At 37.1% G+C, this 14,777-nt stretch overlaps 3 protein-coding genes across 6 annotated transcripts in view; 1 reads left to right on the top strand and 2 right to left on the bottom strand.

Moving 5' to 3' along the window:
• The window catches only part of LOC116304290 (extracellular matrix protein 3), a 12,471-nt gene extending 4,580 nt beyond the window's left edge, over window positions 1–7,891 (bottom strand). Inside the window, exons 1-5 of the mRNA XM_089029960.1 lie at window positions 7,757–7,891; window positions 3,656–3,791; window positions 2,500–2,723; window positions 1,208–1,319; window positions 550–782 (exon numbers count right to left, since the gene is read on the bottom strand). Of these exons, the coding sequence (XP_088886086.1) occupies window positions 550–782; window positions 1,208–1,319; window positions 2,500–2,723; window positions 3,656–3,791; window positions 7,757–7,817 (766 nt within the window). The 5' untranslated portion in view covers window positions 7,818–7,891. The remainder of the gene's footprint in view (window positions 1–549; window positions 783–1,207; window positions 1,320–2,499; window positions 2,724–3,655; window positions 3,792–7,756) is intronic.
• Window positions 7,892–8,656: 765 nt separating this feature from the next.
• LOC116304291 (uncharacterized) overlaps window positions 8,657–14,777 on the bottom strand; it is a 38,248-nt gene continuing 32,127 nt past the window's right edge. For all 4 annotated transcript variants that reach the window (XM_089030065.1, XM_089030068.1, XM_089030067.1 and 1 more), the window contains one exon: window positions 8,657–9,718. In XM_089030065.1, the coding sequence (XP_088886191.1) occupies window positions 9,641–9,718 (78 nt within the window). In that variant the 3' untranslated portion in view covers window positions 8,657–9,640. The remainder of the gene's footprint in view (window positions 9,719–14,777) is intronic.
• On the top strand, window positions 12,208–12,974 carry LOC148911358 (uncharacterized). The gene is made up of 3 exons (XM_089030011.1): window positions 12,208–12,452; window positions 12,536–12,774; window positions 12,863–12,974. The coding sequence occupies exons 1-3, from the start codon at window positions 12,208–12,210 to the stop codon at window positions 12,904–12,906; spliced, it is 528 nt and encodes a 175-aa protein (XP_088886137.1). The 3' UTR covers window positions 12,907–12,974.

Below are 14,777 nucleotides of genomic sequence, written 5' to 3'. Positions count from 1 at the left end.
CACTTTAAAACTTAACTTTAGGGGCCTAGGCCCTGGTTATGAAACTCAAATAAAGGTTCTATCTCTAGAGCTCCCTCCCTCTCTTTTCTCGTTTTCCTATTACCTTCCTTTCTTGTTTTTCTTTTTTTCTTTTCTTTTTTTTCTTTTCTGTTTCTTTCTTTTTTTTTTTCTTTCATTCATTATTTTCTTTTTTCGTTATTTAACTTATTTTCCCATTCTATTGTTATTTCCTTCCTTCCTCCCTTCCTTCATTCCTTCCTTCCTTCCTTCCTTCCTTCCTTCCTTCCTTCCTTCCTTCCTCCCTTCCTTCATTCCTTCCTTCCTTCCTTCCTTCCTTCCTTCCTTCCTTCTTTACTTCCTTCCTTCTTTCCTTTTCTCCTTCCTTTTTACTATCTATCTTTCTTACTATGCTCTCAGCCGATAGAAATTCAAACTGACAATCAAAATAAAAAAATCAAAAGCCCGCAATGCATTCTGGTAGTTTTAGTAAAAAATGACGTCATTATGAAAGCAGGCTATATATTCTTGATCCCTGATTACAATACTTACCCTTATCGTCATTAAGAATGCAAATCATGGACTGTCTACTGGTAATAACGTTAGGGTGTGTGGCATCCATTGATATGTTGAAGCACTTAGTGTATTCCACGATGTCGTTATCAATTATTGCAACTGCATCGGTTTCCGTTTTTGTGTATTGTAGAGGGGTGAAAGTTATGTACTTGTTAACATTTTGGTAGTCTTTGTTTTTGGTTGCATTTCCTATTCCTTTGGTAAAGTACCTAAAGGATAAAATAAAAATAAACAACAACTTTGTCTTCATTTCTATCTCCTTTCTTCTTGATGATTTTGGTGGATCCAGCCATCCAGCCATCCAGCCATCCAGCCATCCAGCCATCCAGCCATCCAGCCATCCAGCCATCCAGCCATCCAGCCATCCAGCCATCCAGCCATCCAGCCATCCAGCCATCCAGCCATCCAGCCATCCAGCCATCCAGCCATCCAGCCATCCAGCCATCCAGCCATCCAGCCATCCAGCCATCCAGCCATCCAGTCCAGCCATCCAGCCATCCAGCCATCCAGCCATCCAGCCATCCAGCCATCCAGCCATCCATCCATCCAGCCATCCAGCCATCCAGCCATCCAGACAGCCATCCGTCATTGTCATTAAAACATTGGGCCAACCAAGATTACATCCATCACTCACCTTGCGGTCAATGATATCTCTGTACTTCCAGTTGGACTTTTGAAAAATTTCATGGTAACATTTCCAATATTTTCTCTGACAGGAATGAACTCATCGTGAAAACCAATCGTAACTGAAAGCAAAACAAACCGCACTTTTGATTAGATATGAATGGCTTTTGTATGAAGTAGACCCTCTCTTTAACAAAGAAACACATGTCGAAGTTATTAAAGTTTCTAGGAAGATAAAAGAGACATGTCCTGTTTCTCAGAAAGTTTTTTATCTGTACAGAGAAGGAAAAACTTTTTCAGCTTATAGGCTAACAAATAAGAATCTTTATTTTCTTAACATTTGCCATTGACCTAGCTATGCTGGGTCTGACTTGATCCACAATGTTAATGTGTGAGACTTTCTGTTATTCAGGGAATAAAACTATTGCTAAGTAAGGATGAAGCCTAGAAGGAAGATAAAAAGAAAATGATGATGTTAAAGAGGGAGAAGACAATGATGGTGATGACGAAGACAAAAAATGTGATAATAAGGATATTGATGATGAAGAAATGGACGATGATGATGACGACGACGACGGTGATGATGATGATGCTGAAGGACCGAGATAATGACAATGACGACAATGATGATGATGAAAGATGGAGATAATGATAATGACGATGATTATGATGATGAAGTTAACATCGATGATGTTGATGATAATGATGACGATGACAAACCACGGTGATAATGAAGAAGATGACGTTGATGACGATGACGACGACGACGACGATGATAATGATGAGAATGGTGATGATGATGAAGATGGTGATAATGATGAATTGATGATGATGACGATGACGACTATTATGGCGACGACAACGATGATGTCGATGATGATGACGATATGATGATGATGATGATGATTACGACTATTATGGTGATGACGACGACGACGACGACGATGATGATGACGAAAATGAAGAAAGAGAAGTGAGAAGGAGAAAAAGGAGAAAGAAAAGACGAAAGAGTAGGAAGAAGAGAAGGAGACGACGCTCATGCTGAAAAATTGCAGAAGAAGAAGTGATGAAGATGAAGGATAAGAATGGATGATGAAAAATTGATGAGGAGGATAAGTGATAAATTAATGTTGGAATAATTTTATATGCTCTATGGATATCCTCTCATCGTAAGAATATGAAACTCTTGAAATAACAACGCACTTCAATAAAATATGTCAATCTGTCGGACTGATTCTTGTAGAAAATTGCTGCTATTTGAAGAATATTTTTTTCTTCTTTTCAATTTATCTCGTGCTCTACCTTTGTCGTCATCTTTTATTTGAATAATCACGCTGTCAGTACACACACTTGGATCGGAGCTTGTGACATTGATAAAAAAACTTTCATTGTGATTCTCCAACTTCATGTTGTTCAATATTGTGAAGGTGACCGTAACATTATTGACATTTAAAGCAAACGGTATGGTCTCGGTGGACGAGTTGAAGTCAGAACCTTCCTTTGCTGTGCCAGAGTTAGTTCTTGCACTAGAAAATAATGTAAGTTAGATGGTTAGTTTAACATATAATCAAAGACTGCCTTTTTAGGGCCATACATGGTTCTTTATTTTTAAGGATTGATTAACCAGGATCATACTTCCAGACAGCGAGCGCTGAACCGCCTTATGGACTTACGGCTAAGCTGTAGATTTCGGTCCCAACACCGCTATCCCGGGAGGAATTGCAGACTGATCAGGAAGCTCGCGCAAAGCCTAAGGGTGAGAATAGTCGGTCGACCCTAGACCGTAGATGATTAGCCCCTTGCTATGGCCAGCTGACCTAGTATGTATCATTTTTCGCCAATGGGTTACCTCCCATCGTTACGTTTTTCCGTTTGGGATGCAGTTCGAAAAAAAAAACTAGCTGTGACGTAATTTAGACATAAAAGTTGAGGAAATAGTGGGACGAATTTGCATTGCAGTGCATTGTGGGACTGTTTTAGGGGATATCTTTTAAAGTAAGGGACGTCCAAAATTGTTTTGTACGTGTTTTGACCCCGGGATATTAGGGATTAGTGGAATAACACACATGTCCAACGTTGGCCTATGGTGTCCCATGTCCCGACAGGACGGTCTCTACCATCCCTTGGATATCCCCAAGACATCCCCTGTCCATCCACTTGTCCCTGTTTTATCCCTTACAATACCGGTGTCTCTGCTATCCCCAAGTTCCCTGGAGATCCCCTCAGACATCCCTTGGCCTTCCCTTGTCCCTGGCCTACCATCATCACTACTAGTATCTCTAGACATCCCCAAGATTGAGGGGGGAAACTGGTTCGAGTTGGGATGCAGTGCATTGTTGCCTGGCTTTAAAAATATTTTTTCGTCATAATGGCGTGTATTACGTACCCTAAAACAATCATCTAATGCTCTGCGATACTAATTCGACGGCATTTTTTTTCGCACCATCACATTACTTACTTTACGGTGACCGCTGTGGAGTTTCCTGTTCTTAAAAAGGTAACTGGAAATGTTGTTTGGCCTTCATTGACTAGGATAACTGGCCCACCTTGAATGGTTATGCTTATATTACACGTACCGTCGACTTTGTTGGTCACTGTTGAAAAATATAATGTCGTCAAATAATCAAGGTAATCGGTAAACGTATAGAGCGCACGCACTAAACCCGTGCACAATAATTAGTACTAATTAGTACTATTTCATACAGAATCCTTTGTTTTCTATTGTTTAGTTGTCACTATTTAGTGCTAAAAATTAGTATTAGTTTCACGGGTTTAGAGTGCAAACAATTAATCCGTGAAACACTAATTACTAAATAGTACAAAATAGTGCTAATTAAACAATAGAAAACAATGGAATTTGAATGAAATTACGCTATTTAGTATTGCTAAAGTTTCACGGTTATATTGTTTGCACTCTAGTGCGAGCACGATCATATTTAACTAGAGTGAAGTCATTAAACCCGTGATATTAGACTAATAAACTTTAGTAGACCCTAAATCCATTGTTTTCTTTTATGTCTATTTGACTATTACACGTTGACTGACATTTTTTATTTCACAGGTTAAATGCCTTCACTCTACTCGGAGTAGCTTTCTAATTGAAGTAGAACCGCTAGTTTTGGTGCCTACAGGCTCATTCACACATCAGGTTTATCTTCTTTTATAATGGTCATTATTCCGCCGCTAATAATGGAAAGGGTTCGTAATTGTAGTAAAAACCGATTAAGTACGAGGTGCGGGAGGAAGGGGACAAATAAAAGCAGGTACATGGCATATTATTATATAGTTCGGATAGTAAGCGCGAGCTGATTGGTCGAAATATGTGCTTTATTAGTGAACGGAGCACAGTGCTGACGCCATCCGCGCGCGCGAAGTGTTGATAGATCCTACGGCTGTACTCTTTCTTTTTGCTTAATTGTGATCAAAACCGAATTAAAATGTAGTAATTATGTAATAAATCGGGGGAAAAAATCTTTTTTCGTGCTCCGTTCAGTAATAAAGTACTTAGGAAGAGCCGTAAGCACTCAAGAAGTGTGAGAAGCACTCGTCTATATACCCTTCTTTTGTGCTTACGTCACTTCCTGCTTGCTTCATTAGTGAACGGAGCACAGAAAAAGATGTTTCATTTAACAAATAACATACATTAAAAAAATACTCAATTCTGATTGGCTTAGAGCAGTTTGTTCAAACGTAATACAGTGCAAAAAAGTGTAATACAGTGCAGAAGAGTGTAATACAGTGCAAATTACAAATGGAATAGCTGCGTTTTTATTGGCTTGTAGAATCTTGGAGGTTGTTTTGATTTCTTGTTTTCTGGTTTCATGTGGTAGAAATAGTCAAATTCAAGTTTCGCATACGATGCATATCGCTATTTTTGAAGACCACCGACTCATTTGCACAGGCTTAGCCTCGTTTATAAGTAAGCTATTTACAGAAACCATTAAAAGTCTGTGGGATTCAAAACTACATTAAGTTGAATTTTGCAATATTTTTGTTCTTAAGGACGTTCATGAGCATTTATTTTATTTATTTATTTATTTATTTGTTTATTTATTATTATTATTATTTACACTTTAATACACAAAATTACACACATATTTGCAACATTCTACACTTTCTATGGTTCAAATACTAATACAACAGTTTTCTTTTTGGCACTTTCAATAACTAAATGTTATCAAATGTTATCACCCGACTCTATACCATAATAGTTTTTAAAATTCTTTCATATTAAAATTTTTGATTCCTTAGAGAATACAGGAACAATAGTCATAATTAAAGAACAAAAGCAATGTGAAAAGGATTATGGTCTAGAGACGGGGGTAAAACGTCATCTCGCTTCAGGCTTATTGGGCATTGTTCGCGCGCATCCTTTCTAAGCAAAAATTTAGAGAGAGCGCGCTCATCGTGACACATCATTCCAATGTTTTAATAAGCAACATATTATGAAAACGTCTTCAATCTCTAGAATTTCACGTAACGAGAAGGCTCCAAGTCCACACTTGTAGCCCAATAACATTATATATTTCTAACTTTAGACACAAATTTAAAAGCTAACTAGAATAATTGGTTGTTTTCTAGAGTTTATTTTTTCTGTAAAATGCCAGTTTATTTTTGGCAGCTTTCTATGTCTACATTGTTCGCTTGTTTTTTTACTGGAAAAAGGTGGACTTCAACGCATTCCGACGGCTAAACGTAGTCGAGACCACAATATTTTATTTTCTTATTGTACTTCTAGTAGAGTGCAAACAATATAACCGTGAAGCTTTAGTAATACTAAATAGCACAATTTCATGCAAATTCCATTGTTTTCTATAGTACTATTTTGTACTATTTAGTGATTAGTGTTTTGCGGATTAATTGTTAGCACTCTATGATTAATGATTCCGCTCCAATAACTATGGTATGATGTAGTTTTATTAGCAAATTGTTTTTTAAAATCTGATAATGGGAACTTTTTCCCATTGACGTCCTTAGATAAAGGTTCAAACGCTAGGGCGAGGTCTTGAATTCGAATGCAAAACCGAGCCCCGTGCATTTGAACTGGTTTAAAATATCAACTAAGCCCTAAATTCCATTGTTTTGATGCAAAACGCAAAATAATAAATCATATTGAATTCAGAAGAATAGATTACTGTTGCTTTATTCTTTTGGAAATAGAGTGCTTACGATATATCCGCTTTTGCACTCTATCGTTCCGATAGAAACAAATATAGTATTGCTTTCATACCTTGCGTTCTATCGGACAAGTATAAGGAAAAGTAATTAAAAACCTATCCCGGGTTTATAATTCAGCCCCGCTCTTCCCTGTTGATATCAATTCCGCCTCCGGCTTTAAGAATCTGGGTTTTCGCCGAATTTAAGAAAATTCATCAAACAATGGATTTAGGGTGTGGTTGATTCTTAAGTGAGGCTAAGTGAGGCTAAGCCTGTGCAGATGAGTCTTTAGTCATAAAACACATTGGTATTTACCCCACTGCTAAATATAAGAATGGGCCGAAGAATGACGTAATACATCAGTGGCATATACTATTTTAAAACCAGGGCACAAACATAGTGCACGAAAACGTTTATCAACATTCGACCGATGTAAGTTTTAACTTGATTCCCCTTATGACAAATAGTTTTACTGCGTTTACCTCTCCTGGGTGGACGGTATAACTTAGCAGGAATTGCAGCCCAGTGGATAAGGCCGATAGGTGGAATAGAGGTTTTGCAGATTCACGTTCCCACGCTCATTTAGATGGCAGAACGATGAACGAAGTCCCTTTGTGCTTGGGGGAATTGAATTCTTTCTTATCTAGAACTATTGTTTTGTTCCTGCCATCTAACATGGTGCCATGACAGGGCAGAAAAAACGACAAGCCCGCTACTTTCACGATTTTTTTTATTCAACTGAGTTTAATACTCCAAATTTTTAAGCGTTTCATTTGTGTCGCTGCTGCTCGAAACTCGTTTCGAAATTTTGTCGAATTAGAGTAAAGCCTACTTATTAGTATTCACGAAAATGTCAGTTTTCTGCTGATCAAAATATCGCCTCTCCCAAAGTACACGGCTTTATATCTCAAATACGTATTCAAAAATTTTTGGTCGCATTTGATATTTTGCTATTTGGCTCCAAAAGAAGGGGTTTACAAAATATTGAGCTTTTAAAAATACGTAAAGCTGTCCTTATGGCGAAAGGCTAAAAACCGTTTTTCTGCCCTGTACGTCGGTTGCCGTCACATGATGGTGCAAAACCTCTATTAGAATTTTAATAGACGTTTATGCACGAGCTATTGTTATTATCTCAAAGACATTAAAAAGCTAGAAGTCTTGGTATATTAAGCTAACTGAAAATACTGCTATTCCTCGCCTTCTTTGCTCTTATTGAAATATTCAAAACTGCATATGTTCGACTTATATTCCAAGTATTTCCGAAGAATGATAAGTTATGACACTTCTGGCTCCACAATAAGAATTACGACAGTTTAAAATGAGCTATAATTTGAACTTGAACGAACTAACTACACAATTTAAATTGAGCTGTAATCTTAGTTCTTATTAAGTTTTCACTTACCTAAGTCTGAGGAAAGAAAGACAAGGAGAACGACCAGATATATGATTGATGCTTGCTTCATGTTCAAGAACAACACTGTCGGCTGATTGATAGACCCAATGCAAAGCGAACGAACGCGAACACAATTCAATGTCAATGGAAATTAGATGTTTGGTTACACGGATGACTTACTTACTGACGACAATAACTATAGTGTCTGAATTTCAGAGTAGTCGTTGTACAAGCATATCATGACAGAAAGAAAACTTAAATGGCGGAATTAAGATATTTCGTATATACTTTTTTGTAAATATATATGTCCCAAATAAATGTAAAAAGTTTTGTGTATTTAAAAGAAAGAAGGAAAAAAATTTTTTTGTTGTTGAAAGTTCTAGACTTTTCTATCCACGCAAAAGATAAGTGAATAACGATAGTAAAAGATTACCCCGGGGCTAGATTTGAAAGAATCGGAAATACCTTTATGGTATCGTAGAGGGATTTTACTTGCCCCTTGAAACAAAGCTATAATGTCAGCTGTAATAGTCAAAATAAAATATGTAACAGTGCTGGTAATAAATAATCTAAATGCTAGCCTCTATTAGTGAATATTAGACGAATAACCGTTTCACTTGTAAAACCACCAAGATTTTCAATAAATATTATAAATATAAATAATAATAATTAATATTATTTTTAAGGGCTATTTTGTTATCATGAGTATTTTAAATATATAAATAGAGTGCTCACACTAAATCCGTGAAACAAATACTAATTTTTAGCACTAAATAGTGATAAGTAAACAATAGAAAACAAAGGATTCTGTATGAAATAGTACTAATTAGTACTATTTAATGTTCACGGTTTTATTGCGTGCACTCTAATTCTTTTCAAAATTCAATAGCTAAATTTAAAACCTGAAAATCCAGAACCTTCGATTCTTTTATTAAATTTCTTTTTATATTTTCCGTCATTAAAAAATAAAATAAAATAAAAATCCACAAAGTATAACACAAGGTCAGTAACAAAAATAATATTTTGGTATCATGTACCAAGATCAAGTACATGAAGTACAGTAATTAATGTGGTATTTAGAAATTTACTACAAGTTGTAAGGGTTAAAATTAGTACATTTGACTAATTAAATTATTACATTTGACTAATTCATTTCTTTTGAAACTTTTCTACAATTTTTGAAGCTAAGATATAATTTTTTTTATCAATTTCTAATTCTATCAGCTGAAGCAGGACGATACTTGAACCTTAAAGGGGCACTTGGATAAAAACGCCCCAATTTTTGAAAGTCCGGATAAGTATTTGAGGATAATAGGACTCAATTATGATTATGTAAACATGATTAGTGAAAATTTTAGCCTGTGAGCCACTTGCAGTTGAGGAATTGTGGTTCAAAAGCGAAAAGAACAATAGGGTTGAGTAAATGACGTCATTTACTCACAATTTAGATGCTGAATAAAATTCATAATCTTTATCCCCCACTTTTTCTGTGAAGAAAATATGTTGCTTAGCTAATATTGGGGCGCCCACATAGATAAGTTTAACCAAGTTTCAAGTCATTTTCAATTTTCATCGATTTTCATCCAAGTGCCCCTTTAAGCAATTCGAGTTTTTGTGGCATTTTTTTTATTTATATAATTTAAATCATCCCTTGAGCCAATCGACTGAAAATAAAATAATGTATTTTCACAAGCTTAGTTTATTTCCTTAGGCCTAGGGCAAACGTCGAGCTTTCCATGCACCAAACTTAATTACATCAAAGAATGCCGCCTCATTATCACCTGATATCCATTGTTTTTAATGAGTTCGGTGCATGGAAAGTTAGACGTTTGCCCTAGTCCTTAGTTTATTAAGTGTCCACGGTTTGAGTGTCCTCACTTTAAGATTTCTTTTTCAATCATTAAAATTCGAATAGTCACTGAAGGAATCCAAATACGACTTCACCAGCTCAAAGCAGAATCTATATTGGATCTGTGGAACAAAACACAAATCAAAAGTTAATGCATGAGTTTCAGCAACCAAGCCGTGAGGCAGGGCCCGGTTGTAAGAAAAGGTGGATAGATTTTATCCAGTGGATACATTTATTGGATAACAGCATCGACTTTTGCACAGGATAGGATTCACCTAATTCAAAAACGGTGGTCGTTGCCAAAGGTGACAGGGAAAAGACCCCTTGCCCGTGACGTCAAAGCAGCTCGATCTAGGGGAACAAAACAAAATAATTTCAATCTCCAGAGAATTGGAAACTAAAATTGAGCTGCATTCCAAAGTGCTGCAAGGGGTCTATGGGCAAAAAGCACTAGGAGCTGAGATAGGTAACATTAATAATGAATACTTTATCTTAAAAAGGCAGCACTAAATAGTGCACAACACTAATAAACTTGAAGTGAATAGCTGGAATAACTTGTGTTTTTTGCCTATTCTCGTCAAGAACATGGACCTTCAGATTGATTCAATCATATCCATGATATTTATATTCAACGAAACCATGTCGGAATGACCTATGGCCTACCACCTTTGGCGATGACAATCTTTTTAAAACAAATAGGGTATAGTATATCTGCTGGATATCGCTATCTACTCTTCGTACAGCAAGTCCAGGATAATAGAAATTTTAATCTTTTACTTGGGGAATGAAAGTATTGTGTTAAGTCATTGTTGATACCAAACAATATAACTGCGTGAATTCAAAACACACCTATTAATAGCCCGGGGGGGGGGGGGGGGGGTACTCTTGCCCGTTTAGGGTAGGGATGTGTCGCTGAGCCCACTGAACCCTGACCTTGTTCCAGAGTAAAATCACTTATAAATTCATACCAGACATTTCCGATTTAGCGGCATAGGGAAAGTATATTCCGCATTCTATAATCCGACCGGAATAGCATAAATTAAAAAGAGCTATCATCATTTTATTCCAGAATTAACCAATAGAATTTTCAAAACTCCTTATCTTACTGTTTTCTCAGCTAGTACAATGTATTATTAAGTAAATAACAACTGCGTAAGAAAGTTTGTAACTATTGTTACTGACGTTACTCCTTCGTCTTACTACTATGGTCCTTAATAGTCAATCCTCTTACTACGAAGAACTAATGTCCCAAACGTCATATACTTATGAACTTTATTATACACCTGTTGTATTCAACGTACCAAAACAGTCACAACTGACTAGTAAGGGCTAGTAGTATCAACATATCTTGAGATTTGTTTACAGTATTAAGCTAGGAATTTTTCTGCTCTCACTAATATAAACATGTGTTACGCCAGTTTGTTTTACTTTTCCGAAAAGTATATCAAAAAGAACATATATAACATTACAGTGTTTTTAGAATTCTTTTCCTTCTATTAGCAAGAGCACCACAAGTTGCTATTACAAAGGGTTGAAATGGCCTCATGTGTCGAAAAATATCCGAGGTCGCTGAGTACATTTTCAGGAATCCAATGGCGTGCTCTACGCGGATACGAAGCGACCTTAGCACTCTGTTGGCATTCTGTTGTCGTCTGTTGTAAGCAATACGACTTGGAGGGATAAGAGGTGGGGCGTTAGCGTATCCCCCATCAACTAGCAGCCTTGCTCGTCGTGGTAGATTCCTTCTTCTTCCATGGCCTATAGCAGGAAGTCGTCTGTATGACTCCGCATCGTTCATATGCCCCGGAAATCTGCAACACGTTTGTTTACTATGAATACGTGTAGTACTAAATTTTGCTTATGTTTGTGTTTGTTTATATATGCAGTAAAATAGCAGCTAGATCGAAATACTTAAGCACAACATGACAACGCTACTATATAGCAAACGTACCCAGCTACAAGGAGTACTACCAAACCATCTGCGTCAACAATTAGTTGTGTACTCATAAAATGGTACTTTTTGTCACCTCTATAAGTCAAGATTACAAACTCTTCTTCTACCTGTAGTTGGCACCCGAGGTGTGTGTCTTGGACTGGTAACTTCTATACCAATTCTTCGTACGATAGCATCAAAGGATTCTAGTGTTTCCCCGGTCATGTACCAAAAGATGTGTGGATGTCTTCGTGCTAAACAATAAACAACTCTGCCACTGTTACGATGGTTAAGCAGCTGATTGCCAAAAAGTCGGGCTAGGAGATTAGCTCCCGTTGGTGCCGTAGAGACAAGCGCAATGAGTGTGATGAGCAGGTTCCCTATTACATGCATAGGAAATAAAGGGACCAAACGTTGTGGTCTTTGAAGACTCAGTTTTATAGCTGCAAAGATAGACAGCAGGGTTACTACAATAAACATTGGGAAAGGTGGGACATCCATTGCTGACTGACGCAAACAGGTAGTGTATTAAACATATATGCAACTTTTTCGTTCGCAATCACGAAACCAAACAAAAATATTTAAAAAAAACATTACGACCAGTGCACGTGTGCACGTGCCTATGTATGCAAATTTTAGGGCTCTTTTCACTTTTCTTAATCCTGTGAGAAAGGCGCGATGGGCAACAACAAGCAAAGAAAACCAAGAAAAAACTACACTCAAGTCGAAGATACTCTTCTTCTTCAAGCTGTGCAAACATGTGGAAGAGAGTGGAAAAGCGTTTTGAGTTTTATGAGAAGGCATGTTGAGGTTTTGGGAGAAGCAGGTGATCAGTATTTGGCAGAAGGAAATTCCAACAAAGTGTTGCAGGAGCGATTAAGGAAGAGAGCTACTAAACTGCTTAACAACGCTCTTCCTTCAAGGTAAGAATGCTGTTGACCAAAGAAGAAAGGACTCTCAATAACGGTATTATATGGAGTGCGATGATTCTTTTATTTCCTGGTAGGAATGCCAGTGAAGCAAGTACGTCAAATAAAATAATTGATGAAGAATACTCGTCCGCATCCAGTGTGGAAGAAACTTGTAATAAAGATACTGAAGAAGTTGAAGACATTTGCAGAGCTATCAATGACCGCGAAACAAAGTATGTGTTACATGCAGAAAAGAACGAACCAAATGACGACCCTGCTGACATCCTTACACGAATCAAAAAAAAACAAGAGAAAGCGAGAGGATGGAAGACAGGTAATTTATAAGCAGACAGAATTACTTTGAACGTTTCTCATACCTATTTTATAATAAAACCTCGTTAATTTTGCTATTATCCTTTAAGGAAAAGACCTCTCAATGAAAGCTCAAAGTCAAGTGAAAAGCTGAAGTCATCTAGGAACTCCCAGGTCACCAGAGAGAAAAAACTGGACAGCTTACTCGAAGCAATCCCCGCCGTTCTTGATGCGGCCCAAAGTGCTGCACGAGAGCACCAGAAAGCATTAAAAAGCTGGAGGGCAGTCCATGGTCTTGACGTGATAGATTTTTCGTCAGATGAAGACTAGCACCTTATAGGCTTTATGAGTTCTGTTCACGTTATTAATAAATAGACATTAAGCATCACGTTTTTTCTGGCCGGCATAAGTACGTTTTTGTTCTTTCCCTGTAATTTAACTAGTACCTTTTAGAAACCTTCTCAGCAAAGACAAAGGTTATTTCATTATTTATCTATTGCTTCTTGAAAAGCTTTTCAACTTTTTTTTTACTTTTTTTTCGTTTGCGTAGCACAAATGTTTGTCGAAAACACGAGATGTTTACTGAATCTCTCAAATATCTTGTTTTGTTCTGAATTTCAACGCATTGGTTATGTGCACAGCCTTTTCCACTGTAGAAGAACTAACAGAGAACTTGAATAAAATCCTGTTTTCCCCCGCAAAGGAGAGGGTACAGAGTTGGAAAGTAAGTGTTTACAGGCAGTGAGCAATCTCAGTAGGCATCCACATTTCAACTATATGTTAGCGATACGTACGTGTCCATGCAGAAGAAAAACTTCTCGAAAATAATAACCGTCGTGGTATTCTACATTATATGCTAGCATTCTTAGTCCTTTTATAAATTTAAGGGCGAGCATTTACATTAGTATATTATAAACGCAACTTTTTTATATAAATGCGTTTCAACGGGACGAGATCTTATTCTCGAGCACACTGCTCGTCAGTTACGCTAATAAAACAGGTAGTGTTAACGATATTAATTGTGCAATACCTTAAGTTAAATAAAACAGGTCTACTGAAAGCTGTTTCATTATTTTATTGAATTTTCTGGTCATAACGATGATTCTAGCCTTATTCCGCTGGTTTATGCTTATTCCGCTAGTATATGCCTATTCCGCTCATATGCCGCTAAATCGGAAATGTCTACCCTGTTCCAAAGCAAGGTCGCTGAAAATTATAACCTGTTCCGGTATTGCGAAAATGGATACCCTGTTCCAGCACCGTGGTTCCAGAGGGGAGAGAGCGTGATTTCATATACCCTGTCCCAGAGCGAGCGCGAATTCATATACTCTGTTTCTGAGTAGAGTCGCTGAAAATCAAACCCTATTTGGCGGCACGTATAGCGAATATTGAGCATAATTCGCTCGATGCCATGAATTTAATTCAAAGGAATACGGGTTAAGAGTTATGTAAGAGCTTCCCTTATTTGAAAATTTAAATTTTTAGTTAGAATTTAAGTTAGAATTTTTAGTTAGAATTTTTCGTCGTCATTTAGTTTTTGTCACCCACAGGAAAGGAATTCAGTGAAAGGGATCTATTATTGCTTTCCACAATAGACTCTTCCACGGTTTTCTTAACTTTTCACATGGACTAGTTAGCAAAAATCCATCGCTAATTTTAGAAAAAGCATGTACGAACGTCTGTGAAATTTTTCAACTTTACAGAGCTAGATCGTTGCTATTTTCCAAACTATCACCCTCTGACTTGGCAACTTTGCTGATTTTGAGGTGCTCTGTTAAATCGTGTTGATCGAATTTTGCTAATCTAAAGTTGAAGATTAAAAATCGTGGAAGGGTCAATTAAGCCCACATTCCTACGAGGCTGCTACCTATGCATAGCCTCCCTTAGAGATACTCCAGTTTAGAGAATTTTCTAGATCTATTGCTTAGGGTTAGCCTCGACTGTATTGAATATTTATCTATCTTAATTTAGGTAATTTTTTGCCTGAAAAGTGATCAAGAATACGGACAAACAACGATAAACCCA

This window comes from Actinia tenebrosa, unplaced genomic scaffold (assembly GCF_029948245.1).
Source record: "Actinia tenebrosa isolate PJP-AT-01 unplaced genomic scaffold, QUT_ActTen_1.0 PGA_scaffold14__42_contigs__length_11649687, whole genome shotgun sequence".
NCBI lineage: Eukaryota > Metazoa > Cnidaria > Anthozoa > Actiniaria > Actiniidae > Actinia > Actinia tenebrosa.
The sequence above is the reverse complement of the archived record's forward strand: the minus strand, read 5'-3'. Positions and strand labels throughout refer to the sequence as shown.

Excerpts from the sequence above, each read along its gene's own strand:
- LOC148911358 (XM_089030011.1), top strand. The coding sequence starts at position 12,208 with ATGGGCAACAACAAGCAAAGAAAACCAAGAAAAAACTACACTCAAGTC. Across the intron at positions 12,453-12,535 it reads AACAACGCTCTTCCTTCAAG|GAATGCCAGTGAAGCAAGTA; the intron begins GTAAGAATGCTG and ends ATTTCCTGGTAG. Across the intron at positions 12,775-12,862 it reads AGCGAGAGGATGGAAGACAG|GAAAAGACCTCTCAATGAAA; the intron begins GTAATTTATAAG and ends TTATCCTTTAAG.